This window comes from Lissotriton helveticus, chromosome 5_1 (genome assembly GCF_964261635.1).
Source record: "Lissotriton helveticus chromosome 5_1, aLisHel1.1, whole genome shotgun sequence".
NCBI classification, from domain to species: Eukaryota; Metazoa; Chordata; class Amphibia; order Caudata; family Salamandridae; genus Lissotriton; species Lissotriton helveticus.
The window spans coordinates 83108968-83125003 of record NC_136065.1 but is presented as its reverse complement, the minus strand read 5'-3'; the positions used below and the strand labels follow the sequence as shown (position 1 = coordinate 83125003).

The window sequence follows — 16036 nt, the reverse complement described above, 5'->3', positions numbered from 1 at the left end:
TATGGATATGCCACATGTACCGCATACAACTGTGCCTCCCTCATACGGATAAACAAGCATTTGCAATGCACAGGGTCTTGCATTGGTGAAAGTTAGAGATATTAGAGGTGCAAAAGAGAACGCAGAATTGACAAGTTAAAAATAACTCGGAGGATTTTATAAAAATCCATGTTTAGGTGGCCGCTCCTGGCACTTAAAGAACCTGAGAAGAAAAGCAAATTGCTGGTATTTTTGCTGAGAAAGGAGGGAAACCTCGAGTCAGAGCACAGGCAGCAGAGGGGTCAGTTCTCTGCTCTGTGCCTGTAACTTGAACCCGGAAGTCCCGGCGCAGCCAGAGAGGGACAGACGCACAGACACATCCACTGCACACAGAGAGGGACAGACGCACAGACACCCACTGCACACAGTGAGGGGCAGACGCACAGGCACACCCACTGCAGGCAGAGAGGGACAGACGCACAGACACACCCACTGCACACAGAGAGGGACAGACACACAGACACACCCACTGCACACAGAGAGGGACAGACGCACAGACACACCCACTGCACACAGAGAGGGACAGACACACAGACACACCCACTGCACACAGAGAGGGACAGACGCACAGACACACCCACTGCACAGAGAGAGAGAGAGACAGACGCACAGACACACCCACTGCACACAGAGAGGGACAGACGCACAGACACACCCACTGCACACCGAGAGGGGCAGACGCACAGACACACCCACTGCACACCGAGAGGGGCAGACGCACAGACACACCCACTCACTGCACAGAGAGAGAAACTGAAACTGACCTTCACTTCCTGCATTTCTGCATCATGGCGGCAGCAGCTCAGCTCGGGAGCCTCCAGGAAGAGGCCACTTGTTCCATCTGTTTGGAATATTTTTCTGATCCGGTGATGATCGATTGTGGACACAACTTCTGCCGCTCCTGCATCACCCAGAGCTGGGAGGGAAGAGATGGAAACTTCCCCTGTCCAGAGTGCAGGGAGATATCTCCTGGGAAAAACCTCCGACCCAACAGACTAGTGGGGAACATGGTGGAAATGTTAAAACAGCTTCATCTGCCCCCCGTGAAGCCCCCGGAGGAGAATCTATGCGAGAAACATGAGCAGGCACAGCTGCTGTTCTGTGCAGAGGATCAGAGGATGATATGCTGGGTCTGCCGGGAGTCCAAGGAGCATAAAACTCACTCAGCAAGTCCCATAGAGGAGGCTGCAGAGGAGCACAAGGTACGTCTGTGGGCGTTCAGGGATTACAAATTCGCTTGTGAGCCACACCAAGGGGCAGCCGGAGAGCACACGCTGTGTGTGAGAGTGTTCCTGAAGGCGCCATGTCACCGGGACAACACTTTTACATTTCTGGATTTTGCTTTTTACATATTTTGACCTGGCGTGTTCAAGGAATAGGGTCCAGTAAAGTGAATCAAAACTACAAATCCCAGAATGCACTGATATGTTAAACAAAATCCTAGAAATGAAAAAGTTGTGTCCCGGTGGCATGGAGTGATCTGGTCTCCCTCCCTGTTTATGCCACTGAGGAGGCTGCAGAGGAGAACAACAGGGTGTGTCTGTGGGTGTTTATGGATCATAATGCACCTGTGGGCCCCAAAGAGAAGTCTGTGCAAGGAGTGTATGTGGGTGTTCAAGATTCACAAGTGAAGGCAGTGTGTACATTCTGCAGAGGAAGAAGCTGCAGAGGAGCACAAGGCAGTCTGTGGACGATCACGATTCACAATTGAATAAACTTGTTAAGTCTTTAAGAGGATACAATGTATATTTAGGGGTGTTAAGTGTCCTTAGAGAAAGCTGCTGAAAAATACAAGGTATGTTTGTTGGTGTTTAGGGATCGTGAGTGAATCCACTCCATGAGGGCTTTATAGGAACCTGCAAAAGAGCACAAAGTGTGTCTGTCAGAGCGCTGGGATCATGGGCTGTATACTGTGAGCCACAGAGGCGGCTGCAGAGGATCAGAAGGGATGTGTGTGGGTGTTTTAGGATCTTACATTATACTCATTCCGTGTAACACTGCAGTGTGAGTTGTCGGTGTCAGAAGACTTGACGCGACAATGCAGGGTGTAGCACACGAGCTCACAGGAGCAGAGACACAGCAGAAGAGCTGCAACAATGCACTGTGACGTGCACAGGGTCCTAAGGGCATTGGTGCAGATGACTCCCGAACAATGCAGGGTTCATCAGACACAAAGAGAGGTGCAGGGTCCAGGCGCTAGACTTGCATCATCATTGGGCACAGGGTGAAGATCTCCTGTAGCTTTGGCTGCTTGAAGCTCGCTGGCTTTGGGGACCCCTCACAGGATGAACGACCGTCGGGCTGGGCTGCGATCACAGGCTCCCGGTCTGGGGAAGCTCGGAGTGTCCGACTTCCTCACCTCAAGGTGCAGAGCAGTGGACTGAGCTCGGGGTGATGAGGACAAACCCCTCCCTTCAGCGGCAAGAGAGGTCCATCCTCAGTCCTGGGGGTCCAGCGCCTCCTGTAGAAGGGAGGCGGCCATCATTCCTGTCTCTGGTCTTCAGCGTTCTCTTCAGTAGAAGTCCTTCCTCGGTCATGGGGGTCCAGCGCCTCCTGTAGAAAGGAGACGGCCATCATTCCCGTCTCTGGTCTTCAGCGTTCTCTTCAGTAGAGTTTCTTCCTCGTTGTCTAGCGCCTCCTGTAGAAGGGAAAAAAAAAAAATGAACAAAAGATTGCCAGTACTGTGCGATTATTTATGCTTATTTTACAAGGTGTTGAGCAAGAAATTACTCAACCCAAAGACCACCATTTCAGTCTAGAATCTTTATGAAAATTAATTTATTTCATTAGTTTTTTGTTAGCTTTTTTTCTTTTTTCTCATAAACAAAAATAAACCAGTCAGTTTGAACAAGAAATTAATTTCAGATGAGTGTTTGCAATAAACTCAACATGTAAAAAACACTCGTTTAAAGGTTCATTTCAATACAATAACAAAAACCAAAGACAACAGGGTATAAAAACCCAAATCACAGTTCAGCAATACAACATGAAAAATGACGATTTTAGACAACGATTAGACAATAGACAACATATAGAAGTAATGGGGCTAAATGAAGCCTCTATTTGAATTCAAATTATTCAAGATAGGACCTATTGCAGAATCTCTGCTCTAATCTAGAATCGGCCTATACATCTAAATGAAAGCGTGCCAAATTAGACATATCTTTTTGCATATACGACCACACACTATGTTTGTATTTTACAGGTTTTCAAGAGAAGGTTGGTCGCAAAAACAGAATAAGTCAGAATTAATGAGGAGAAGGGGTCGACGCGTTTCGAATCTCTGCTTAAGTTAAGAGATTCTCTTTAGGACCGACAGACATGATCTGAAAAACATAAATAAACAGACACTCAGTCGAAACCACACATGAGAGACCTTCAACTCACATACTGATCAGCACAATTTTGTATCATACCTGTGTTTACTTGTAACAATGTTCAAATCCTAAAATCTGAAACGGAAAGAATGAGCCATTCTTAGTAATTGCAGTCATTTTTGAAGTAGGGGTTCAGGCATTGTGGGCACAACGAGTTAGAAGTGAAAGCAACTTACATAATTGATGTTTGCGATAGTCCAAAAATAAGTTTGAGGGGCCAGTGGGGAGTTTCACCCGACTTGCAACTCGATCTGATAACTACTCCTGAAAATGACAAACGGGTTCGTAATTAGCAGGGCGTGTAGGGCGCCAGATCGATAAGTAACGTTTCAACAAGAAGAAAGTCCAATGTGCTCATTGAATTAGTGACTGCTATAAACGGATGGTTTGTCAAAATGTATTCCAAAGATTACAACCGGCGGCATTCATGCAGGGGGTTTTGTAAACAAATTTATCAGGTTTGACACCGGGCGGGACCCGTGCGGGAAACCATGTAAGCGAGTTGTCAGGTTTAAAATCCGTGCGGTTAACCATGTAGTAGGGCATTAAAGAGGGCGCGACGTCATTTACCTTCAATGGTTGCGCTGTCCTATTTTAATCACTCCTCGCTCGCAGGGAAGGCGCCATCTAGTTTGGCATGTTCAATTCCGTGTTGGTCCGGAAGTTGTTTTGAAGTCGGCGAGGTGTTCAAGGGAAATGTAGTCCCTGCTGGGTTTTTTTGTAGTTCCTTTAATGCGAAAGTGCTTCGCGACTTCGTATTAAGAATTGTAATTAGCCAAAGGTTGATGTGCGCAACGGGCGCCCGAAAGTTTGATATGAAATTAACAATGTGATGAAACAATGTGAGTGTTCTGTTCACCATTGGTAATCTTTGTCGTTGTAAACTCAATAAAGTATCATGGGAGTTGTGGTTCGGGAAGAACTCGAAGGAAAATTTAAGTGTGCGAATTCTTTCTTGTTGCGAAAGGGAATCGGGGTATGTCTCTCAGACGGGGTGATGTTGCACCCATTGAGAAGAGTAGTTACACAGTTGGGCAACCTCTCAAAAGCGGGGGTGGTGTTATGCCGCTTGAGGGGGGGGGATTCTCAATTTGTCAGAAAAAGGGGGGGTTCTTTGATAGCCCTACGTGGATACCTCACAGGTGGTACAGTTCAGACATCTCATTCAGGCCTGTAATGGTAGTGTTGAACTTAAGGATTAGCATCGCTTCTCTCTGTCTTAGCTTGGCCTCTAAATCTCCACCTCGTGGATCTGGTTCTACTTTAGATATGATTGTCCATTTGAAATCCTCATCCCCATGAGATTCATCAATCCAGTGCTGGACTAGTGGAGCTGTTAGTACTTTCTTTTTTATACGAGATTTATGTTGTGACATTCTGTGTCTAGCTTCTTGATTCGTTTTTCCAATGTATAACTTGTTGCAAGTGCAGGTGATGGCATACACTATGTTTCGCGTTTTACAATTGGTAAACTGGTCATGTTTCCATGACACGCCATCATGTTGGAAAAGGTCGCCTTCGATGGTTGAATTGCAACATAGACATGTGCCACATTTGTGATGGCCTGTGATTGGAGGTAGGCTTACATAGTCTTGTAGAGTCATTGTCTTAGGTTTAGGTACAGCCGCTCTCACGATCTGATTGGCTATACTTGTGTCTTTTTTGAAAGCGAAAAGTGGCACTTCTTTTAGTTGTTCGTTGATTTCTTTAACTAAATGCCAGTTTTGATGGATTATCTTTTTCAAAAAATTGGATGCAGGACAAAAGGTTGACACACAAACCGTCCGGTTTAGTTGCTTCTTCTCTTTCTTTTGAAGAAGTTCTTCACGTGGTGTCCACCACGCTCGTTTTATTGCATGTTTCAGCAATTTGGCTGGGTATCCACGATCTAATAGTCTCTCTTTCAGAATATTAGCATGTGACAGATATTCATCCTTGAAAGTGCAATTTCTCCGGATGCGGAGGAATTGCCCTATTGGTAGATTTTGTTTTAGGTTTCTCGGATGATTGCTGGAATAGTCCAAAGCCTTATTTCGGTCTGATTTCTTACGATATAAGGTTGTTACTAGTTGACCGTTTGAGCAATAGATTTCAACATCTAAAAAGGAGAGACGTGTTCTAGATGACTCAAGGCTGAATTTGATGTCTCTTGTTCTCTCATTGAGCCATGTGTGGAACTGTTCAAGTTGTTCCTTATTCCCAGTCCATGTGAAGAACACATCGTCGATAAATCGGACCCAACCACCAATCCACTCGCGAAAGGGGTTGTTGTTGTAAATAAAGGTGTCCTCATACTGACTCATGTATAGTATAGCCAGCTCGGGGGCAAAAGGGCACCCCATAGCTACTCCTTGGGTTTGGAAGTAGAAGTCGTCTTTGAATTTAAAGTAGTTCTTAGTAAGGGCCATTTTTGCTAACTCCAAAAGGAATTCTGTTGGAATTTTCGATGGCATGTCTCGTTTATTCAAGAATATCTCTAAGACTTCTAAAGCTTGGTCTTGGGGGATTTGGGTATACAATGAAACAATGTCCATACTAACCAAAAGGTCATGTTCTGGATTGAATGGGAGTTCATGCAGTCTATTCAAGAAATCCGTTGTGTCTTGAAGGAAAGACTTAACCTGGGTGCAAAAAGGTTTAAGAAAAAAATCAATAAACTTAGAAACAGGTTCAAAAAGTGAACCGCAACCCGAGATGATCGGTCTCCCCGGTGGCTTTTGCTCGTTCTTATGTACTTTAGGAAGTACATAGAACAGAGGGATCCGTGGGTGTCCTGTAGAAGGGAGGCAGCCATCATTCCCGTCTCTGGTCTTCAGCGTTCTCTTCAGTAGAGGTCCTTCCTCGGTCCTGGGGTCTAGCGCCTCCTGTAGAAGGGAGACGGCCATCATTCCTGATGACATTTGCTTGAGCGATTGTATGGTTGTAGCGCTTATTTGAAACCTAAGTCCGCTGTGTGATTGAACTAGAAAATTGCACAGAGTATTTTTTAAAATTGGAAGCCTGTTCTACGGACACTCCCCAATGACATGCGCTGAAACGACTGAATGTTTATAGCGCGATCTGTGAAATTTTTTAAACAGCACTGTGTCGATTGATTTTAAAAATTGCACTGTGTACCCTTTTAAACTGCACTTTGTATAGCACTCACCACTGAGGCACTTGTCGCCCCTGCCGCCCCGGTCCACCGCAAGCGCTAGGCTTGTTAGTGGGGAGGGTGCAGGGCGGTACATTCTTCCGGCTTCCCGCCCGGGGCAGGCACTGATTGGGCGAGTGTGTGGAGGCGGAGCTGATGACTAGCCCGTCCTCTACATAAACCTGATGCCCTCTACGACGCGCAGCGAGTACGCGCTGCGCTCGCGCCAAATACGTGCCGAAGACAAGCCTAAGACCAGCCCGTCTGGGCCCGTCCGGGTCAGGACGGGGCACGGGGCAGGGAACTATGCCTCGCCGGCCATGCCAAACCCAGGTATGACCTCTGAGCAGTTAAGGGCCTTACGCCCTGCTAAACACGGCAACTGTACTATACTTAGGCCTTCGCTCATAGGAAACACCACCTGCCCAAATTGCCATTTTACTCTCACTAACTTTCAACCCTACCCTGACCAAAGAGACTGTAATTCTAAGCAGAAACAGATCCCCAGGCCTAAGGTTCAAGATTTTTCCTTTTATAGCATTAACTGTCGATCTCTACCGCATTTTTAATCTACTGCTTGAGAATAAACCCAGTGCACTTTTCCTGAACTTGGCTACATGATTGCGCTGGTCCCGATGTAGCAACCGCTCTCCCGCCTAATTATGCTATTGCCAGGAGGGATAGAGCGGGTAAAATAGGCGGTGGTATCGCAATTATCTTCTGCAGAGAACTCACATGTAGCCTTGAGTCGGTCAACATCCCTGAATGTGAAGCTGCCTTTTTTTAAATCACCCTTAATCCCAATTTTACGTTCTCCGGTCTTCTGATGTACAGGCCCCCCGGAAATGCTAATACGTGGGCTGCAAATCTAGCGAACCACATCACACCGTTTCATCTAGCCTCCAGCAACTTCTCACTGATTGGAGACTTAAACTTGCACTTTGACGATCCAGCTAACGCTTCAGGCACAAACCTGCCAGATGATCTAGCGGCATTGACCGTGAGACTACTTAACTCTTGCCCCACGCACAAGGCAGGACACCTACTCGACCCTATTTTTTCTAACATTCCTGAAATGAGATGGCGAAATACTATTCCAATCTGCTGTTCAGACCACCATCTTATTCATTTTAGTCTAACACTATCAGCACCTACCCAACTGAATCCTGTCTGGCCAGCTACTTCAATGAGCAATTGGAAGTCGCTTGATCTTGAAAAACTGAGTGAAACTCTAGCCACAAATCCCCCAACTCCTGGCCTCGATATGGAAAGCATTGCAAACGCGACTCACACTTGGCTTGGAAATGCCGCAGATGGCTGTCTCCCTTCCTGTCACACAAAAGGGAACGTTCACCGCCCCCCAGCCCCCTGGTTTAATGAGCTCCTAAAAGCGGAAAAATCGAAGTGCAATGCACTTGAAAGACAGTGGCGCAAAGATTACGCACACTAAAAAAAAAAGAGACATACCATAAAGCCTGGAATAAATATCACATTGCCTGCATTAAAGCCCGAGCCCTTTATGTATCTAATACCATCAATACAGCACCAAATAGGGCAAAAACGCTCTTCAATACTGTAAAGGAACTAGCAGGTGCGCAAACTACCGCAACTGCCTGCCCTCTTAACAAGCAACAATGTCAAGATCTCGCTGTTTTCTTCACTGAAAAAATAAACAAGATCATTATTGACATAAATAAGAACACCACTGCAAATGACCCACAAGATGACATGGTTCCCATGCCGGCTAAAATGAACATCTTAGAACACTGGCCTTCTATTACCCTTGAGTCACTAAGGTCCACCCTCAAGACCATCAAGTCAGGCTCCCCCCGTGATCCGATACCCATTAGTGTCTTGAAACAACTGGACGCTCCATTCCTGAATCTCATCGTCGACACTCTAAACCTCTCCCTCCAACTCTCCACAGTCCCTACACTCTGGAAACACGCCATGGTCAGTCCACTTCTGAAAAAACCCACAGCCAACCCCGAACGGCTAGCCAATTACCGACCCATATCTCTTCTCCCAGCTTTCTCGAAACTTCTAGAAAGCCACATCCACTCCGCCCTTACCCTTTTCTCTGAAGAAAATTCCCTCCTTCACCCGTCACAGTCCGGTTTTAGAGCAGGTTTCTCCACCGAAACTGCTCTACTAGGAGTAACTGAAATCATCAGGAAACTCCTAGATGAGGGTCAAACAGTCGCACTCATTCTGTTAGACCTGAGTGCGGCCTTTGATACCATCTCACACAATAAACTACTTGCAACGCTTAGTAGAATTGGTATCTGTGGTGCCGCACTTAAGTGGATAAGGTCTTTCCTGACACAAAGGACGTTTCAGATCACATCTTCCCTTGCTTGCTCAGAAACGTTCAGCGCCCGCATGGAGTACCCCAGGGCTCTATCTTGAGCCCACTGTTTTTTAACCTCTACCTCCGACCCCTGGCTGACTTAGCAGACAGATCAGGACTCACCCTCATGACTTATGCGGATGACTCGCAGATCATCTTCTCACTGTCTGAATCTAATCCCCTAGCCCCATCCCTTCTCAGACAGGGGCTTCACAACATCTTCAGCTGGATGTCTACCAACCAGCTGAAGTTAAATGGTGAGAAAACGGAGATCCTCCTTCTGGGGAAAAACAAAGACCTATGGAACTCCTCCCACTGGCCCTCTGAGTTAGGAAACCTCCCTATACCAGCCACCCAAGTAAGAAACCTGGGGGTCACGATCGACAATGCCCTCTCCATGAAACAACAAGCCAACAAAGTCGTAGGCCTCTGTTTTACCATCATGAAGTGGCTGAGGAAAATCCTCTGGATGCTGCCCTCTGCGACCCAACAGACCGTAGTCAATGCACTTATTACTTCTCGTCTTGACTACGGCAACATTCTTTATCTGGGTTTGAATCAGGCTGTTATCAGGCGGCTGCAACTTGTTCAAACTTCAGCCGCAAGACTTCTATGCAAAATTCCGAAAACCGTCAGTGTATCGAAACACCTGAAGGAGCTGCATTGGCTCAGGGTTGAAAACCACATCAGGTTCAAAGCCCTGAGCTACATGTTCAGGATCAAAGCCAGTACGGCACCAAAATACCTGCTAGCACTGGCCCGCCCTTACATTCCTGGACGGAATTTGCGCTCTCAAACTGCAGCAAATTTTGGGGTACCTAGGTTCAAACTGGCGAGAATGGGAGGGAGGTCCTTTTCATTCCTAGGGCCCACTCTCTGGAACGCACTCCCTCCTCACATTCGCAAGGAAGACAACTATGCCAGGTTCAGGAAAGCATCAAGACCTGGCTTTTCGAGAAATAACTTGAATGATCAGCTCATCTCATACCTCCATTCAGTGATATGTCTCAGCGCCGGGAAACCCTTTTTGGGTAGCTGTGCGCCATACAAGTGTAAAAAATAAATAATAAATAAATTCCAGTCTCCGGTCTTCAGCGTTCTCTTCAGTAGAGGTCCTTCCTCGGTACTGGGGGTCCCGGTGTCTAGCGCCTCCTGTAGAAGGGAGACGGGCATCATTCCTGCCTCTGGTCTTCAGCGTTCTCTTCAGTAGAGTTTCTTCCTCGATCCTGGGGGTCCAGCGCCTCCTTTAGAAGGGTGGCGGCCATCATTCCCGCCTCTGTTCTTCAGCGTTCTCTTCAGTAGCGGTCCTTCCTCGGTCCTGGGGGTCCAGCGCCTCCTGTAGAAGGGAGACGGCCATCATTCCCGTCTCTGGTCTTCAGCGTTCTCTTCAGGAGAGGTCCTTCCTCGGTCCTGGGGGTCCAGCGCCTCCTGTAGAAGGGAGACGGCCATCATTCCCATCTCTGGTCTTCAACGTTCTCTTCAGTAGAGTTTCTTCCTCTGTCCTGGGGGTCCAGCGCCTCCTGTAGAAGGGAGGCAGCCATCATTCCCATCTCTGGTTTTCAGCGTTCTCTTCAGTAGAGGTCCTTCCTCGGTCCTGGGGGTCCAGCGCCTCTTGTAGCAGGGAGACGGCCATCATTTCCGTCTCCGGTCTTCAGCAGTCTCTTCAGTGCTGTGCAGAGCTCCATAAAGGTAGAAGGGGACAGTTTATATCCTGTCCTCGGATAGTTCGCTCCAATCCAACTGTCCAGCCAGATTCATAGTTAGCCCCAGACCTTTGAGGGAACCAGTGAGCTTGAGAGTGAACCACACACAATCCCTCCTTCCATCATGATAGACATTCAAGACAAATGTTGCAATTGGCCTCAAAGCATCCTAATGGAGGACGGGGGCAGTGGGGGCTGTGAGGAGCAGGGAATGGTGGGGAGGCTACAGAGAGAAGGGGGCTGTAGGCACAGACTACAGTCAAGACTCGGATTCACCCTGCAACAGAAAGCGTTTCACTCACACCGAGGCCCCCAACACCACACATGGGAACCTCTCCTCACATGTCCACAGGCACTGCATCCTATGGACCTGGGCCTGAAGGCACCTGAGCCTGACAGCGCTGTGAGGCCCTGCTCATGGTAGTACAGCGCTATACACATCTGTGTCACAACATGTATGCTGCACTCAGAAGGAGCCCAGAGAAGACATACTACACAGAAGCTAGTGTCAGTCACTCTCCGATCTGAGTTTGAGGCGACATCCACCCCACTTCTATACTCGTCTGCCACAAGCCGTTAGTAGCGTCATGGGCTGGTCATGTGAGGGGGATCCACTCGGATAAAAGCAAGACCTCTCTGGGTGGATCTCAATCTCGCACTCTGCTGGAGAGCAGCGCTCCAGATGTAAAGCCCTCGTCAGGGGACCTCCGGTGCTGGTCTCTTGCACAAGAAGATATCCCGGGCCTGGATAGTGAAACGGAAGCCGTTTGTCACATGGACACTGCGCCAAAACCTTTCACCCTACTGTTCATGCTCTCAATCTGACTGCTGCCATCCTGCCATGCTCCATGCTTGTGGTCGGTCCTGCTCTCCTGGCTGCCTGTTCCTTGTTGCAGACTCTGCATCAGAATGTTGCCTGCTCTCTCGCTAATCCTGCCTGTTCCCGGCTGTGGCCCTGTATGAGCTTGGTGCCTGTTCTCTGTTGCAGACCCGGTTAAGGGCTGGTATATGGTCTCTCGTTCTAGCAGGTTTATTTTCTCAGACCCTTTTATGAGTCTGTTGCCTCTTTTCTGTTGCAGACCCCGTAAGGCTGGTGTCGGATTCCTGCTTCAGACCTTGTAAAGGGCTGGAACTGGCTCTGTTGCAGACTCTGTCTGCAGGCAACTGCCTGACTCCTGTCATAGACCATAAAAGGGCTTCATGTCTTTTCTCTCTCTTTCTCCTTCCTCTGTATGGTGTCTGCTGTCTGTTTTTTTCTCACAGACCCTGTATGAGACTAGCACCTGCTGTCTGTTCTCTGTCACAGACCCTGCCAGCTGTTGGGGCCTGCACTCTTCCTGTGTTTGTTTTCTATCACAGACCCTGGCTGGGGTTGGGGCCTGCATTCTTCCTGTGACTGTTCTCTGTCACAGACCGTGTCAAAATTTGGTGCCCACACTCTCGTTTTGGTTGTGTACTCTCTGTTGCAGACCCTGTCTGGTGTTGGGGCCTGCACTCTTCCTGTGTCTGTTTTCTGTCACAGACCCTGCCTGGGGTTAGGGCCAGCACTCTTCCTGTGTCTGTTTTCTGTCACAGACCCTGCCTGGAGTTGGGGCCTGCACTATTCCTGCATCTGATTTCTGTCACAGACCCTGCCTGGGATTGGGGCCTGCACTCTTCCTCTGTCTGTTCTCTGTCGCAGACCCTGCCAGTGGTTGGTGCCTGGACTCTTCCTCTGTCTGTTCTCTGTCACAGACCCTGCCAGTGGTTGGTGCCTGCACTCTTCCTCTGTCTGTTCTCTGTCATAGACCCTGCCTGGGGTTGGGGCCAGCACTCTTCCTGAGTGTGTTTTCTGTCACAGACCCTGCCTAGGGTTGTGACCTGCACTCTTCCTGTGTCTGTTTTTTGTCACAGACCCTGCCAGCGGTTGGGGCCTGCACTCCTCCTGTGTCTGTTTTCTGTCACAGACCCTGCCTGGGGTTGGGGCCTGCACTCTTCCTGTGTCTGTTTTCTGTCACAGACACTGCCTCGGGTTGGGGCCTGCATTCTTCCTGTGTCTGTTGTCTGTCACAGACCCTGATTGGGGTTGGGGTCTGCATTCTTCCTGTGTCTGTATTCTGTCACATACCCTGCCTGTGGTTGGTGCCTGCACTCTTCCTCTGTCTGTTCTCTGTCACAGACTGTCACGAAGCCGGGCTCCCTGACCTGGACGAGCTCCCTGACGTAGACGGACGGGGTGTGCCTGCTAACGTCTCTTCCTTTCCACCCCGTCCGCAGGATCCTTGTGACGTCTCCTGGGCGTCCCCGGCTCTGCCTCCGATACGTCAGTTTCCGTGTCCAGCCTCCGTGACGCTGGGGGCGTACTCTCCGACTGCATCTGCACACAGCCACTCAGGTGCCTGGACGTCAGCTCCCGCTGTCCAATCACGGGAGCTAGGGGCGTTTAAGGAAGCTCCGTTCCATTCCTGCAGCGCGGATCCTTTGGAAAGTGGACCGGAAGACGAGGAAGACGCCGCCAAGGAGGAAGAAGGAGGAACCGTCGTGGAACCGCTTTTGGGACCCCTGGAGCAGAGACTCGACAAGCCAGGAGGCCAACGTTTCCATGAGCCGCCCCGCCACACTTCCAAGGGAGAAGTGTGGCTACACAAGTAACTCCCCGGAGCAAGCAGGCCATCTCTCATTGAGGCAAGACCGGAAGTGAAAACCTCGACAGTTCGCCGCTGAAGTGCCTCCACGCCTATGTTCCCTGTTCTTTGACTTTGTTTTGCAATCAATCCGGTATCAGTGAAGTACATAATAAAAAACCGGTTAAAGACACCCTTAGACTTGTGGCGCCTCTCCTTCTCCCCCCGACTCCCCTTCCCACAAGTGGTGCCGTGACTCGGATCCTTCAGCGAACCCCGCCATTCGATACAGAATGGAGAATCTGTTGACCCAAATGGAAGCGGACAGGGCCGCGTTTACCCAAGCCATTCAGACCCAGTCCGACAATCTTATGAAACTGGCGGAAGGACAAACACAATTGATGACTGTGATAGGACGGGGAAGGACTTCAGCTCCCCCTCCAGGCACTGTTGTGCCGCTACAAAAATTCAGTCCAGGCGAGGACCCGCTGGCTTTCTTTTTGAACTTTGAAAGAGCGGCATGAGCCAGTTCCTGGCCTGGGGATAGATGGCCCTTCTACTTGGCGCCATTATTGATTGGTGAGGCCCAGGCAGCTTACCAGACCGTGAACCGTGATGGGACTACGGCTTATGCGGTCATGAAACAGTATATCCTCGACAGGTTGGGGGTGGACGAGGAAACCCATAGACTCAGGTTTCGTCAAGAAAAGGGTTCACCCGGGGATTTACCCAAAACTTTGTTTTTCAAACTAAAAGAGTCCGCGGACTTGTGGCTTAAACCCCAGGAAGGAAACGTTGATGCCATAATGAACAAGGTATACCTAGAACAGTTCATCGAGTCCCTTCCCTATAGCACTCAGAGGTGGCTTAAACAACATGCCGGGTTAACACTGGATCACGCTATAGAAATGGCGACCTGTTACGCCCGAGCCCAGGGTAGGCCTTATACGAGGGAACCAGAAAAAAATGCCAAGCTGTTGCCTCCTATCAAAACCGAAAAAAAGACTTACCAAAAACCCATTCCTGAACCCGTGAAAGCGCGGTTCCAACGACCTGAACTTCCTAATACAGGCCCTCAGTGTTATGATTGCGGAGAGTGGGGTCATATCGCTCGCTTTTGTCGGAAAAAAAAGGAAAGAGAAGAAGAACCCATGGACGTGAGCTATGCCCCCAGGTCCATCCTGTACGCTCAAGAAACCGGAACCACTTTCTATGTACGTGTCTTATTGAACGGTACTAAAGTAAGAGCGTTGTTGGATTCCGGCTGCAAACAGTCTGTTATAAGAAAAGAGTTGGTAGAATCTGCCTCTCTCCTTGCAGGGAGATGGGTCAGTATCCGTTGTGTCCATGGGGACGTCAAGGATTATCCTGTGGCAAAGGTCACGTTGACAACGCCCTCAGGGACACAAATGGACGCAGTCGTAGGAGTAATGGCTAGTCTACCCGAGCCTGTAATCATAGGGACAGACAACCCCACCTTTAGTACTTTGTTGTTGGAAGCTCTTCACCACCTGTCCCTTCCTAGTGAGGCCTTGTTAGCCGTAGAGCCCTGGGCCACGGACACTCATTTTAGGACAGCCCAATTAAATGACACAAGCCTTAGCAATGCATGGCAGGTTGCCCGAAATGGACAAGACCCGGCCACCAGAAGTTATCCCACCTTTGTCGAAAAGAACGGCCTACTGTACAGGCTCGCCAAGGCGGACGCCGACCCCCAATTGCTGGTCCCGAATAGTTTTAGGGATCAAATCTTGTTCTTTGGTCATGCTCATCTGTTAGCCGGCCACTCAGGGGTAGACAAAACTGGTCAGTCCATCTTACGTCATTTTTTTTGGCCAGGCATTTATGCCCAGGTCCAAAAATATTGTCAGGAGTGTAGGATATGTCAGAAGCGTAACCCGTACATTCCTCCTCCTGTCCCTCTGATGCCCATGCCTATTATAGGTGTTCCCTTTGACCGCATAGGGATGGATTTGATCGGCCCTTTGCCGAAATCCTCCCGAGGACATCAGTACGCCCTAGTCCTGGTTGATTACGCCACGAGATATCCCGAGGCTTTTCCCCTTAAGGCTGCTACTTCTACAACGATAGCCCAGAGGTTGGTTGAGGTCTTCTCTCGTATGGGTTTTCCGAAGGAGATCGTTACCGATCAGGGCACCCCGTTTGTTTCACGGTTGATGCAACAGGTGTGCAAACAACTAAACATCAAACACATCAAAACGTCTGTGTATCACCCACAAACAGACGGTTTGGTTGAGCGCTACAACGGCTCCCTTAAGCTGACGTTAAAAAAGCTGTTGTCGGGTGACGGGAAGAACTGGGATCAGTTATTGCCTCTGGCTCTCTTTGTCCTCCGTAGCCAGAAACAGTCTAGTCTAGGGACTTCACCGTTTGAATTGTTGTTCGGGAGACCCCCCAGAACTCTTCTGGAAATCACTAAAGACAGCTGGGAGTCTGTGGGAGCACAGGAAGCTGAGGCCCTGTTGGATTACACCAGACAATTACAGAGTAGGCTACATAAACTTCGGACCCTGGCTCACGACCACTTAGCAGTGGCTCAAACCAAACAGAAAACCCTCTATGATCGGGGTACAAAGTGGAGAGTACTAGATGTAGGCGATTGGGTTTTGATATTATTACCTTCCTCTACACATAAAATGAGGAAGGAGTGGCAGGGACCCTTCAAGATTGTGAGGAAAATAGGACGCACGACATACTTAGTACAATTAGGAAGGGGTAAAACCCAAATGAATCACATCAACTTGCTTAAAAAATGGCTAGGAACACCTCCCCAGGCTATCAATGTGGCGTCTCCTGTTTCCACTACAAGT

General features: G+C 48.9%; 1 protein-coding gene across 2 annotated transcripts in view; it reads left to right on the top strand.

Moving 5' to 3' along the window:
* The first annotated feature begins 382 nt into the window (after positions 1 to 382).
* The window catches only part of LOC144754175 (E3 ubiquitin-protein ligase TRIM39-like), a 104852-nt gene continuing 89198 nt past the window's right edge, over positions 383 to 16036 (top strand). For both annotated transcript variants that reach the window (XM_078641756.1, XM_078641757.1), the window contains exon 1: positions 383 to 1241. In XM_078641756.1, coding sequence (XP_078497882.1) covers positions 828 to 1241 — 414 coding nt within the window. In that variant the 5' untranslated portion in view covers positions 383 to 827. The remainder of the gene's footprint in view (positions 1242 to 16036) is intronic.